Raw genomic sequence first — 14,322 nt, 5'->3', positions numbered from 1 at the left:
ATAATCATAATAATAATGAATAAATAGTTGTTGAGAAAAAACATGTTGGAGGAGCTCTGAATATCCAAGTTTTTGTTTTTTAAAGGACACTGTTATTGCAGACAGAAAGGATATTCTATCACAGTCCAAGATCAAAAGGATCCAACAAAGCTCATCTATCAAAAACTCTCATGAAGGCTATACTCAGGTTGTCCTTTATGTTCTTCCTTTTAAAAAGCACTATTTGAACTATCAAGACTCCAGAAGAGTTTCCATACTGATGCATCTACTCCAACTAATGACTGCAGAATAAGTGGAAACTACCAACCACAAATAAAACATGAACAAAAAAGAAAAACAACAAAAAGCCAAAAATTTTTTCTTCTTACAAATCCACAAGCATCGCCTTTGTTGTGTTCACATTTACGATGAGATAACTGCTTCCACACCATGACACAAAGCGGTCCACCAGTTCTGTGTATTCAGTTCTTTGTCTCTCTCAGAAACACAAGACAACTGCAGTTTCATTGTAGTGTTTTTGCAGATGACAGCACTCTGACTTGTACAGGAAGTTTGGGGCAGACAGAGTCAAAAGAAATGAAGGAAAACTCTTTTTCTCCTGTGGTGTTCATCTGCTGTTCACCTTAGAACTCACAGTAAGCCTGGCTAAATTGTGCTAAACTCACTGGATAAACTACTGGACAAATTTTCCTGCAGACAGATGACTAATGTATGAAACATCACATTACATATGTGTGAAAGAGCAGTCATGGATATTATGTAGTTGGAATATTATATATTCTGGCTTAACATGCTGTCTCTCCTCACAGCTGTACCCTGTTTCCAATCAGCCACCTGTTTTTTCTCCAGTAATCAAGTTTCCTTGTATTAAGCTCCTCATTTTCTGTCACTCACTGCTGGATTTTGTTGTTGTCTCCCTCATCTTTCTCTGTATATTCTCATACCTCAGGCCCTGTGGCTTTTTCTGACACATTGTAAGTTAACTTTACTTTTCTTATTAAAACTTCCAAACTCATCTCCATCGACTCGCTCCACTAAACATGACGCCAACAAATGGAAAAACAGGACTGAAGAACCTCCGACTTTTAAAATAGCTTGTGGCTTTGCTCATTTTCTTTGAAGAATATTGACCCAACATGTCTCTTAGGAGCAGTCAAGGCTATAGTTGCTTAGTAAATTGTTTTTGTTTAAAGTAAAACTCCCCTGTGTCCTTTATTCATTTATCCATTGGATTGTGATTGTATTACAACAGCTTATGGTAATTAATTTCTGCTTTTTATACCCATGATGCCAAATACATGTTTTATCTGCTGTTGTAGCATTTTGAGGGTTCTCAGCCTGGAATTTTAATGACTTATTAATTCAAACAGACTCATACAAGGAGTAAAACTTCTTCTACTCATTCTCCTCAGACCTCACCCACTATCTTCCTCCTCTTTTTTTCCTCCCTCCACCTCTCCCTCTGTGCCTCTCTGGCCTGACTCCTCCCTTATTTTAGGCTGGTGTCCTCATAGCCGCCCTAATCTTCTCTTCTAACCAAATGTTTCTTCTCAACTCTGTTGTCTATTAGGTCTTGCAAAAAGCTCAGACAGTTGCAGCCTTTTACTTCAGGACAGGTAAGTTTGGACATGAGCAACTATTATGGCTTTTATATTTATCTTCTATGTATTCTACATATGTTGCTACAGCCTCCTAAAAGTGTTTAATATGTCATGTATGCTATTTACATTTGAGCTTAAAGCAATTAAGGGAGTTTTTGTTGCTGAAGTTAGAATGGATGTTAAAAGATTTGCTCTTCATAGCCATATAACACCATTGCTGTTTGTTTTGAAATTACATTGTAATTATCAGGCAATTAGAAATTAACTACATTTTCTTGTTTATTTAGAGAATTATAGGGGGGAATTGTCTATTTGGCAATTCACACTCTGAATATTTTCCAATATTTTATGTAATCCTCAATAAAATAACTGGAAAGAAACCCTAACCTAGAATATAAGTAGTCTGACAGCCTATTCAGGTTGTTTCTGTCCTATCTGTGTCATGCTGACAGCATTTTTGCATTTTACAATATTCTCCTGAATAGCTCTTGAGATATCCACTGCTGCCGGCAGGCGCAAGCAAAAGGGATGGAAAAGAATGCAATATATCAAAGCAAACCGACACTTTTCCTTTTATAGTCATCACTGTATCAAACCCAGAGTGTTGCAGATGTTCTCTGTCTGCTGAATCTGACAAATCTGAACATCAGATATACAATGAGTGAGGAATGTACACAAGCCAGTGTTCTATGTTTGCAGAATGCCTTTTGGAGGAGGAAACAAGTGTGGCTGCTGCCAGAAAACTGTCTACTTTGCAGAGGAAGTGCAGTGTGAAGGGAAGAGCTGGCATAAATCCTGTTTTCTGTGCAGTAAGTACTTATAATTCACAAGTAATCTGTATGACTTCTTTTGACTCCTTTCACACATACCAAATAACATGCAGGAATGCAAAGTATTTGGCACGAGCATCCTCAGGTTTCCACTCGGGCATCTCTGGCCTTATTTGGATCTAGAGCAGGGGTGCCCAAAGTCGGTCCTCGAGAGCCGGCATCCCGCATGTTTTAGTTCTCTCCCTGGTGGTACTAACAACCTTCTCGGCATATCAGTATTTTCCTAAGGCCTCTAATGAGCCATCATTTGATCCAGGTGCGTTAAACCAGGGAACTAAAACACGCAGGATGCCGGCCCTCGAGGGCCAACTTTGGGCACTCCTGATCTAGAGTAAACATGACAAAGGTTTGGCCTTCCTTATACGGAGAAAAGGTTGCACATCACAGATATCATCTGAATAGGCTGACAGCAGTGATATTATACAGTTTTTTAAATTATTTTTTTCTGTCACAAAATATTGGTTCAGAAGGCTTCGACCACATTGATTGCTTTTGAATAACCTTTCAGAAGATACTTTATAATAAATGCCTGCCAACAATTGGACAATTAAAAAAAAAATAATTAAAAAAGACATTTTTTCCCCCCCTATTGATGTAAGTGGTCTGTAAAAAGAACTTGGACAGCACGACTGTGGCAGTGCATGGAGATGAGATCTACTGCAAATCGTGCTATGGCAAGAAATATGGACCAAAAGGCTACGGATTCGGAGGAGGAGCAGGAACCCTGAGTATGGACACAGGAGAAGGACTTGGAATCAAACCTGAAGTGTGAGCAAAATACTATTTCCTCCCACCATTTAACCTCTGAGTGTACCATAAAGTTCCATAACCAGAACAGGTGACTCAAATGTTAAAATCCAGAAGGAAAGAGGTTTACAATAATTACTGTAAAGTCAGTTATGAAATCTATTAAAATAACAGTTAAAGTCATCCTCCTTGAATGGATTTTTATATGTCTGCAAGATAAACAAATGAGTTTCTCCTCATAGACAAGCTCCTCACCGACCTACAAATAATCCCAACGCCTCCAAATTCGCCCAGAAATCAGCAGGGTCAGAAGTGTGTCCACGATGTGGGAAAACAGTGTATGCAGCAGAGAAGGTTGTTGGTGGAGGCAATGTAAGAAAAATCTTAACTATTACCTCAATGTTAAATTTTTAATCTAAGCAAATATGAAAGCTAGCTGACTGTTCCATTTAATTTAAAACATTTTTTTTTTCTTCAACAGTCGTGGCATAAGGGCTGTTTTCGCTGTGCTAAGTGTGGTAAAGGGCTGGAGTCCACGACCCTTGCTGACAGGGACGGAGAGATCTACTGCAAAGGTCTGTTCACCTCAGCTGGAAGTAAAATGGTGATTTAATTAGCCGTCAGGTAGAAAATTGCATCATCTATCATGTCCTTCTAAGTCAAGTAAAAAGAATTTCCACATTATTTTTGCAAAAACTCTTTATTCCAGGAAGGTATCAACAATAGGTGTGTTTTCAGACCTTTGACAAATTAATTAACCTATTAACCCATTTAATTCCAAATTTTTTTCCTGCAAAATAAATGCATGCATTTCAATCCTTGGACCTCTGTAACGCATGATATTTATGAATTATTACATTTTATGTTGGTTATGTTAGTGAAAATGTAGGTTTTATACTCGGCAACAATTGTTGCCGGTGGGAAACTGCATAGTCTAAATAACACAAATCTGACCTATTTATACATAGAAAAAAATAAGAAAAATCATGACATGAATAACCTTTTATAACAAAGAATGGTTACAAGAGTGTTCAGAAATATTTTAGATACATAAAGATTCAATGCCACATCCTGCAGATGTCACTGTTTCAATGTGCCAAGCGACCTTTGACCTCATTTGGTCATTTCATCAATGAGCCAAAATCAGGTGAAAATAGAAAATGATATTTATGTGTTCAATGTCCAGAAATCTCTTCAGTTATGATTTTAGGACTGCAAAAGCTTAAAGTGGCAGTTTGGTTTGTAAATACCTGACCTTTCTAGGATTTGTTTTCCTTATTAGCCTGTTTAATGCCACCGGCAACAATTGTTGCCAGACATTTTTTCTAACTTCTGGAAGCTCTAGAATTGTTTAGACTTTTGGCAGCTAATTGAAGTTTTAAAATAAAATAATAATGTGTCTACTCTAAGCAATATCAATTTCATGTATCTAGTGTGAAAGGTCACACGACCAGACCTCTTTACCACCCGCCTGTAACGCTGGAGGTAAATGTCTGTCACAAACCTGTACAATAGGAAGTCAGTAAAATATTCAAATAAACAAATATAAATAAAATATTTTGAGCATATGTTCTTTCAAGTCTCTTCTACTGATGTATAAAGAAAATTGTATCCCTTCATTCATCTTCTGATCATAAGAAGAGTGAACGTAAGCATGGCAGCAATTGTTGCTGCTAGCATAACATAGACAGCACTAGGCTAGATGCCTGTAGCTTTGCTGTTTATTCTACATAACTTGCTGTTTCCACACAGCTTAAAACTATCAGATGTTTTAGATCTTCTACACCTGAAGGAACCTCAACATGATGTTTTCTACATCACTGGCATTCTCACAGGTGAAATCCTCCTCCCACAAGCCGAACCTTTCCACAAAACGTGGCCTATGCACTGAATGACCACTACAAGATGACGCCACGCCTGAAACTAGTTTAGGACAAGACCAAGGTGTAGTTCTTGGTCTGGTGGAACAGGGTAACACTGTTGCAGCAAGACGTACCTGGGTCACCTTGCAGTATTGCTCTGCATCTATATAATTCATGAACTAATTGAACAAAGAATAAAAACCTGTTTCCTTTGCCTGGCTTCTAAGTTCTTGATATCTTGCACATGTTAATCATTATCCTCCTAATTTTTTGATTGCATGTTATTTCATCCCCAGGGTGCTACGCAAAGAACTTTGGCCCAAAAGGCTTCGGTTTCGGGCAGGGTGCAGGAGCTCTGGCTCATTCACAGTGAAGCCGGAGGCCGCAGCCAACGAGGGACTGACAGCTGGTGTCCTCTGATATTGCAGCTTCCTGAGTCTTTGCATCGATTTCTAACCTTTCACTTTTCGCTGTAGGCAGTCGGCAATGATTCACAAAAGAAATGGCTTTTTTTTACCCGCTTACCAGGCAGACTGGGGTGCTTTGGAGGGAGCTAAACACTTAAAAAAGCTGAAATTTGTCTGTTTTTTTATTAGTATAATGTGTTTCACTTCAGTGTTTAATGATGTGGTATGAAAATTAAAGATTATAGCTGCAATGTGAAAATGTGGTGTTTTTAATTAATATTGAAAATATTAAAGTAAGTATGAATAAATAGAAATCAATGTATGTCCAACGCTGATTGAAGGTAGTAGGTTATGCTTGAGGTGATCAAAATAAAGTCTTGCACATATTGCTTTGCCTTTCAGTTAGTGTGCTACCGGGTAAGTATTTAAAAGTATTATCTGCATATGTTTTGACAAAAAGTTATGTTTTGCAAAACAAGCATATATTTCTTCTCTGACACCATTTTCCTGTGACTCGTAAGAATACGAGTCACATAAATCTGTGTTTGTGTTGTTGGGTGTGCTTGTGGCTCTTCTGAATTTTGATCCACGTTGTGACTGAAAGCAAGTTGTTGTAGTGAACAATAAAGTCTTAGTGTTCTGCTCCATCTCTGGTTGTGCTGAAGAGTTGGCACACTGGCCGAAGTGCCAGGCAGCTGTGGTGGAGGAGGTGGGTGTCTGGGTGGGGGCAGCTGTTGGTTCTGGCACCAACATCCACATGCGAGAGCCACATCAGGTGAAAGCCTACACCAGAAACCCTTTCAAGAGGAACATTTTACCATCAGGTTGGTTTTTGTGTTACTGAATGTAAAACAATTGATCAAGAAGTCTTCCACCCTTGCTGCTATCTTTAAATTGATAAAGTTCTTAAAATAAGTTTAAAATTACACACAACGTCTCATTAAAGGGCCGTAGAAGGTGTAAACAAACCTCCAAATGATTGCCTTTTACTAGTTTTTGACTTTGTGACTAAAGTTGAACCAAAATGCTACAATGGCTTAGACCTGTGCAAACACAGAAATTAAAGTAACACAGCTCTGCTGGAGTCAAACCGCAGGAATGTCTTTAATAATTCTTTGAAATTTCTTAATCTGTGAGCAGCTTTCAACATGAGTAGATGAATTATACACAGCAGCAACAGTGAAGAAGTTTGATCTCTTCTTTTTTTTAGTGTAAATCTCAGAACATCAAAGAGCATGTTGCTGTTTGACCCGAGCGTTCCTGATGAAGGGTGAAAAATCATGTTAAAGATTCTGTCAGTCAGAATAAGGTCACAGCACCGAGAACTAAACCCCCCAAAAATCAACAAATGTTCAAAGCAGCCTTAGAACATATAGAATGTCAGCAGAGTGAAGTAAATCCTGGAGTTTTATAAATTTCATAAGCAGAAATTGTGACTACGTTTATCTCATTGCAATATAGCAGAGGGTTTATTTCTGCCAAATAATACAAATATCTGGATTTCAATTACCAGTAGCTACAACTACAACAACAAAATCTCATCTTTAGGGCTCTCAAACAGCTTCTAAATGTGCGACACTGGTATTTTTCCAAGCTCCTGTAAACTACGCTTCACGTAAACATGATTTCCTTGTTACAGCCTAATGTTCCAAGAGGTGGCGCTTTTAGACCAGCTGACATCTTTTAGAATCAGACAGAAAACGTTGGGTGTGTTTCTGTGTGTGGATTTCTTTCAGACTGTGCATATTAAATACTTTATTAAAATAGGAAAGGCTAGTTTATTTGTACAGCAGCAGTCATACACACAGTAATTCAAAGTGTTTCATAGGAAAATAAACAGACAAAAATAAAAAGACTTGCATAAACACAAGCAATGCATCAAAACAATGATTAAATTTAAGGATGACATGACCTTTACTGTTTAATTTACTTAAATTGTGACTCACCGGCAGCGCAGAAACAAATTCAGGCCAAAGACCATTCAGCCAAGTCAGTCAAATACAACTTTTAGATTCCTATCACTTCTTATGACTTATCTAAGTTATTAGATGTGTTCTCACAGTCAAGAAATTATGCTACTGTTTTTCCCACAAACAAATCCAAAGAAGATGAGGACATTTTGTCATTTGTAATGTATTGCTATAATTTTTTTCTTATCACATCTAACGATATAGTGTTTTTTTTATGTATCTGTAAGAAATCTCAAAGAGTTTTATAACAAAAAGTGCCAACATTATGTGGGACTGCATGTACAGACCATGAAAGAGTTTCCATCTCAGAGATAAGAGGAGCAAATTATTAAATTATTTTCTGTCAAAAAAAAAATCACTGAATTTGTGAAAGAATTGATTTGTCATATTTTAGCTAAAGAGTTATTCACTGACGTTATTGTGAAAGTAGAACAGTGGTGTCAACAAGCCACACAAACACTGTTATCTTGAGTCCACCCACTCTAGTCGGTGCACTGATGTGTGTGTGTGTGTTTTCTATTTAAATACCCCTGTGATAAACAGGATGGGCTGGACAGAGAAAAGCAGGAGTTAAATGTTCTAGCTCATTCTTCTCTACATCACATTTCCCTTCTGCTCCTGTAGCATCAACACATTAAGGTAAGAAGAAAATTAACTCTTATTTTTTTATTATTATAATCTTATTTCAAATGAAGGTAAGAATGTGTGCCTACAGTTTGGCTTGTGCAAATATATTTACTATATCTAGCTGGAAAACACATTATGCAAAAAACTATTTCAACCATGACTAATCCACCAAAAGTTGTTTACTATTTATTTGTATGAAATGTAACTATTGGCAACAAAATAATACAAACTTTCATTTAGAAAGACTTGAGATACTTAATGCTGAGTTTTCTTATACCAACCATCTAAATATCAAAATAGATTAAGTTGAAAATCAATGTTATATTCAAATTTTGCAACCACATCACACAATATAACACAGGTCACAATAAAAAGGGAAAGTAAAGACTGGATTTATATGCATCTGTATAGTTAATATGCTTTAAACTTTTTGAATAAGGTGGATCTGTTTTTAAAAATATCTATTCTCTATTGAGCTCATCATGTTTCTACCCATCAGTGATAAAATATTTATATAATTTTAAATGCTTCATACAATTAAAATATTTTTTGAGTTATGCTTATGAATTCATTCCAACTTTATACTTAAATTCCTGTTGCCAATCTGCCAACATCTCTTTGTGAAGTCAATGTGGCATTCCTAAACTCAAAATGGCCTTCCAAGAATGAGGGGCCTGGTCTATATTTGTGTCTTTTTTTATCCAGCAGAAAAGTGGGGCTGAAAGCAGGAAGTCTAATCTGTGTGGAAACATTCCCACGTTGGGGGTTTTGCATGCTTCTCCCTGCCTGCCATCACCTTGCCCAGCGGAGGGGAGGATTGTGTTATCAGCACTAGAAGGCGATTGGGTGATTTTGTCCAGTAGGCCCATGAGGACCGGAACAATGACTGAGAAAATTGAACCATTTAAATTCTAATTAAATGTTTTATTTAACGAATAAGTGACTGTTCTTTAGAAAGGTAAATATTGGAAAGTAAGAAAATCGGTCTTGGTCAACGGTGCTTGATACTATGTCGGTTCACATCCATTTAAAACTCCCAGGGTGGCTGTGGTGTGGTGCATATGAGGGCTTAACTGGACTTCATAATTAGGAACAACTGGGGCTCTAGAACCAGACTGTCTCCACTTTTAAGCTCTCCTAAACAAAACAAATGTATTTTTGTCTTGTAGGTTCATTAAAATAGCCATGATGCCTGAGAAAATGTAAGTATTGCTTTCTTCTTGTATTTTTAGTTTTTGTATCGGTTTTATAGTCATAAACATAAACTTTCATATTAATAGAATTTGATTGTAAAAACTAACTTAGAATATTTTTTCTGTTTTGTTCACAGGCCAGAGGTAAGATTAAGAAAATATTATCAATTAGAAAACAAATACTGATTTTTAAAGTTAAACCAGACTAGTAAAATGTTAAACTATGACATAAATCTGATATTTGCAGAGAAAATCTAAAATCTCAGCCTCTAGGAAGCTCATGCTTAAGGTAAGGAGGATTTGCATATACAGCAGCTTCACTCTCTGACACAAACAAAATTAAGAACTTTTAGTTCCTTTTTTAATAAATAAAACATCTCTATTCTTCATAAGAGCTTGATGGTTGCAAAAGCGAAGGAGGAGCTGGAGCAGGAAATGGAAGAAAAGGAGGAGCAAAAAGCAAAATACCTTGAAGAGAAAGTTCCTCCAGCACCAGTCACTGGTTTGTCACTGGAGGAGCTAAAGGTAGATATTTCTGTTCTCATTTTTGTTTACACAAATAGCAAGTTTTGTAAAAATAAATACACATTTTTGTCTGTGTAGGCATTATGTGAAGAGCTGCATTCCAAAATAGATGTAGTGGATGAAGAACGGTATAATATTGAAGCCAAGGTCTTGCACAACACCAGAGAGGTGAGAATGATGCACCATAAAGTGTACATTATACATACCTAAGCAAAGTTACACTAAATTCAAAGTGCCATAATATTTATCCATACAGATTAAAGATCTGAACATCAAAGTGCTGGACTTGAGAGGGAAGTTCAAAAGGCCCAATCTGAGACGGGTCCGGGTCTCCGCTGATGCCATTCTGCGCTCCCTACTGGGCTCCAAGCACAAGGTGTCCATGGATCTGAGAGCCAACCTCAAATCTGTGAAGAAGGAGGACACAGAAAAGGTACATCTTTACTGAAATACAAAAGAATTTACACAGAAAGTAGTGCAAAGAAACAATATTTTCTGTACTTTCACATCAATTTTCCAAGTCACAATCGGAAGGAAATTTATTACCATTTATGACTTCACAAAGAAGAATTTCTTTTGGCATCTGGTGCAGGCTTAAAAATACAGAAGACAAAATATGGATAAAGTTTAATGTACGGTAGTTATGCATTATTGTGAAAAGTTTAAGGCACAAAGCACTAACAATAAAGTATTTGCTAGTGCCTTGGACCCATGTGCGTGTTTTGACATTTTGCTACAAAGAAGACATAAATTCAAAGAAGCATCAAAGAAACATCAACAAATTACAAATTACTGTTGTAACTTCACCATGCAAAGATGCTGAATTGTCCAAAACTTTCCCAAATTTTCTGATTAGTGCATAATGCCAAACTGTGATGTTTAATCTGCAGGAAAAGACAGTGGAAGTGAATGACTGGAGGAAGAATGTGGAGGCCATGTCAGGAATGGAGGGGCGCAAGAAGATGTTTGATGCAGCCAAAGGCCAGATCCAGTAAAACAGTGGCAACAGAAGAAAAAGTCAGCTTTCATCTTCTGAAGCAACATCACTGTCAGTTCACAGAGTGTTGAATGTAGCAAAACAAAAAAAAGTATATGTTTTACACTGAGTATCTTCCCACAATTGTTTTTCTATGTTAATGAAATAAACAAATGCTGATTTATTCTGTCTTGTCTATTTTCATAGTTTAAAGGAGAATGTTGCTGACAAACTTAAAACCAAGTCAGCATTACAGTCAGTGGCATAAGATCCAGTTCAAATGAAATAATCATATCTAGACAAAATAATTTGATGACACTGATCTAATTCGTCTTGAGGAGTCAGACTCAAATTGATCTGACTCCTATGTGCACAGTTGTTTGTCTTATCTCTCTCTCGCCCGGTGATGGATTGACAATCTACCACAGGAGACAGATACCACACTGCTGCAAGCAAAATCAGTATAAAACAACGGATATATGGATGGATGTAGGCTAATGAAATGTCTCTATGCTGAATAAGAACTCACTGGCATTTACATAATGCCAGATGTACAATACATTGCCCTGTCAATTACAAAATTAATCATATTCTATTTTAAGAAATTGTTTTTAGCAATAAAAATTAAATGTTACTCCTCCCAGACTAAAAAGCACACATCGTTCCTGCTTGACACTTGACAGGGACGATGTTCAGCAGCAGACAGTAGAAGACAAAAAAGACTGTGGCAGACTATTACTATGCTACTAAGAAAAATAATAAAGTCAGGTTTAAAAAACAACAAAAAAAAACAGACAAACAAAAAAACATTTGAAACCCAGTTTTTCTCCAAGAGAGATGAGTAGACTGAGATTATGAACCATTTAGCATAGTTAGCATAGCTACAGAGTACTGTTTGTCTCCATTTCACTAACATCTAATGAATTAAGAAAAAAAAGTTACTAACATATTTATATATGTAATTGTCCCTGTACCTTTTACCACACTTAACAGATGAGTCGGCCAGCAGCAGCTCTAACCCCTCACCTCTGTCCCAGTGAAAAAACTGAACACTGTGTTCAATGACAAGCCATTAGCATCATTCCAGGGAGTCCATAGGGATTTCTCTGTGACTTTGCTCTTTTTACAATTACACAACAAAACAATATATTTATTACTGACAGAAATTCAAACAATCTTTATATAGTGATTATAAAAAACAACCTTCTGTCTGGACTGGAGCCAGTCCAAACAGTTTTACCTCAGCTTGCATTTAAATTACAGATACTTGTTACCACGTCCCTCCTGACCTGCATGAGAGATAATTTGTGAAAAATGTATTTCCTCTGCCTTCTCCCAGTCCAATCTAGAAACAACCAATCAGAGGCAGGAGCCGGGATATACCATTGTCAACTACAGTCTCATGTGACTGCTCATCCTTCCTCCCCCTTGCTGTGTGCTATGATGCAGCTAGCATAGCCTGTTGTGAATGCTCAGTCTAGCTAGCATAGCCACCAATGATGGTAGATAAACAGTTTTCCTTTAACGACAAGTTTCTCTGAATTGCATCTTGCATGAGCTCGTTTTGCCACATGGGGGCAGCATCTAGTAAAAAAAAGCAATTTGTAGAGCCGATCCACCTTCCTAGCAAATGTTTTCATTACTGAGTATCCTTATGTTTGTTTTGCAAAACCAGATATAATGGTGGGAACAACTGGAGGTTTCTGTTAAAAACTTGGATAAGCTAAAGATCCCAGCATAGTGAAATAAACTTAGCTTAATGACTTTCTCTTGTTTGTCTTGTGTGACTCAGGGGCCAGACAGGTGTGGTTTGTAGACAATATAGGAGAAAGGGCGTTCCTTTTCTGTCAGAGAAAAATGGCTTTAAATCTTACTAAGTCACTGTTCTTCTAATGACTGTAACTGTAGTTTTATGAGATAAAATGATCGAAAGTTTTGACTTTTTTTTTCTAACCTGGTCTCAACCAATCGAAGTAGTGTTTCAGTTTTAATATGTTTATATGTGGCTTTATCTGAATAATGTTTTAAAGAATTTGCATATTAGTGACAACTGCCAGCCAGCCAAAGACCAGTTTTTTCAAAAAACCAGGCCACTTGTCTGTTATTTATTATTATTTATAATCCTAATTTTTCTTCTTTCCGAAATGTAAAATTCAAGCAAAATAATTGGATTTCTAGCTTTCAACTTTCTGTGGCAATGCTTTATATTCCTGGCATGGCTTGGTAGCTAGTTCAGACAAGAGGAGACAGTTTGGTGTTTTACGGAGAAAATTGTAGTACAAACTTAGTTGGCAGTGTTTTAATTTGGAAGACACGTTTATACTCCAGCTTTGACTTCCTGGCTGATGTATGGAGATATTACTTCAGTTTTCCCACATGATGCCCTTTCCTCATATTTCCCATGTATGAAGTGTTTCAGTCTCTCTGCCTCAAAGCAACTACACAACACAATGCTTTTACCCATGAAGTTCACAGTCAGGGTGGTATTCCAAAGCTTGCAAGAACCCCCTATTTTCTTCCAAATACAATGAGGTTATTATGGCCAAACAATTCAGGTTTTTATTTAAACAAACTACAGAACATTTCTCCGAATGTTTTGAGTCTCTGCATCTGTGAAACTGTATCCTGTCATTTTGGAGCAATGACTTCTTCGTCTCTGAGTGGCCTTTCCTTTTATGAGTACAATGCATGTTTCATTGTGATTCCCAACAGTTTCTTCCTGGCTTCTTTCAGCTTCATAGGGCGTTTAACTTAAGTGAGTTGATGTTCACATTTCACATCAAAATAAGTTCCTCTTTAGGGAAAAGAACGTGTTCAGTTTCTAAATGGTTGGACATTCCCAGGGTGGTCATAATTATGTGACATAAATACTTATAAATGCAAAGTGTTGTGGTAAAATAAATGACTTACTTCATGCAAAAAAACAAACAAAAAAAGGTACATATTATTTTTAAATGACTTGGAAGGTCAAATATGTTTATTTATTGCCCTATGACAATTACAAGCATTAAATTTTCCTAAGAATTAGTCCCCTCAACAAAACCAACCCCCAACAAAAAATGCAATGCTGTTTCATTTTTTGAAACAAAGCCTTGTTTATTTTTATGAGTTTGATTTGCCAAAAAAAAGTCCTCAAACCAGCAACACATTCTACATACATATAAAAAAGAACTAGAAGGTAAAAGGTGAACTCCCAGCCTGACAACTCCACAAACAGAGCTGCAGTTTGGCTTCAGCTCAGATGAGACATCTGAGTCATAATCCCCTCTGTGGTGTCCAATGCGGCATTAAAGCAAACAGAGGGACTATCAAAGGGCTTGGCATGGTCATAACTGCTGTTGTTGATAACATGTCATTGCTTGTGGAGGCAAAGATGAGATTAAAGGCAAAGTGCAAAAGATTGAGCTTTTGAAGGGTGTGATAGGTAATTAATTTTAACCCGTACAGTAGTAGTACTCACTGACACATTTTTACAAACAGTAGCTTTTGAAAAGGCAACCGAAGAAAAAAGTTTGAAAATTTAACAACCAAGTACCCATATTTGCTGTTAATGTTTGGCAACTTTGGAGTCAGAGGAGCGTCAG

At 37.0% G+C, this 14,322-nt stretch overlaps 2 protein-coding genes across 2 annotated transcripts; both read left to right on the top strand.

Moving 5' to 3' along the window:
• The first annotated feature begins 877 nt into the window (after positions 1 to 877).
• On the top strand, positions 878 to 5,833 carry csrp1b (cysteine and glycine-rich protein 1b). The gene is made up of 7 exons (XM_028001790.1): positions 878 to 974; positions 1,571 to 1,616; positions 2,301 to 2,410; positions 3,031 to 3,199; positions 3,421 to 3,550; positions 3,660 to 3,753; positions 5,337 to 5,833. Exons 3-7 carry the CDS (start codon positions 2,302 to 2,304, stop codon positions 5,411 to 5,413), a joined length of 579 nt encoding a protein of 192 aa, XP_027857591.1. The 5' UTR covers positions 878 to 974; positions 1,571 to 1,616; position 2,301; the 3' UTR covers positions 5,414 to 5,833.
• A 2,124-nt stretch (positions 5,834 to 7,957) lies between these two features.
• Positions 7,958 to 10,919, top strand: LOC114135511 (troponin I, slow skeletal muscle-like). The gene is made up of 8 exons (XM_028002853.1): positions 7,958 to 8,056; positions 9,214 to 9,246; positions 9,375 to 9,381; positions 9,485 to 9,526; positions 9,631 to 9,762; positions 9,841 to 9,930; positions 10,019 to 10,195; positions 10,653 to 10,919. Exons 2-8 carry the CDS (start codon positions 9,230 to 9,232, stop codon positions 10,755 to 10,757), a joined length of 570 nt encoding a protein of 189 aa, XP_027858654.1. The 5' UTR covers positions 7,958 to 8,056; positions 9,214 to 9,229; the 3' UTR covers positions 10,758 to 10,919.
• The last annotated feature ends 3,403 nt before the right edge of the window (positions 10,920 to 14,322 follow it).

Source organism: Xiphophorus couchianus, chromosome 20, assembly GCF_001444195.1.
Source record: "Xiphophorus couchianus chromosome 20, X_couchianus-1.0, whole genome shotgun sequence".
Lineage (NCBI taxonomy): Eukaryota > Metazoa > Chordata > Actinopteri > Cyprinodontiformes > Poeciliidae > Xiphophorus > Xiphophorus couchianus.
The sequence above is the reverse complement of the archived record's forward strand: the minus strand, read 5'-3'. Positions and strand labels throughout refer to the sequence as shown.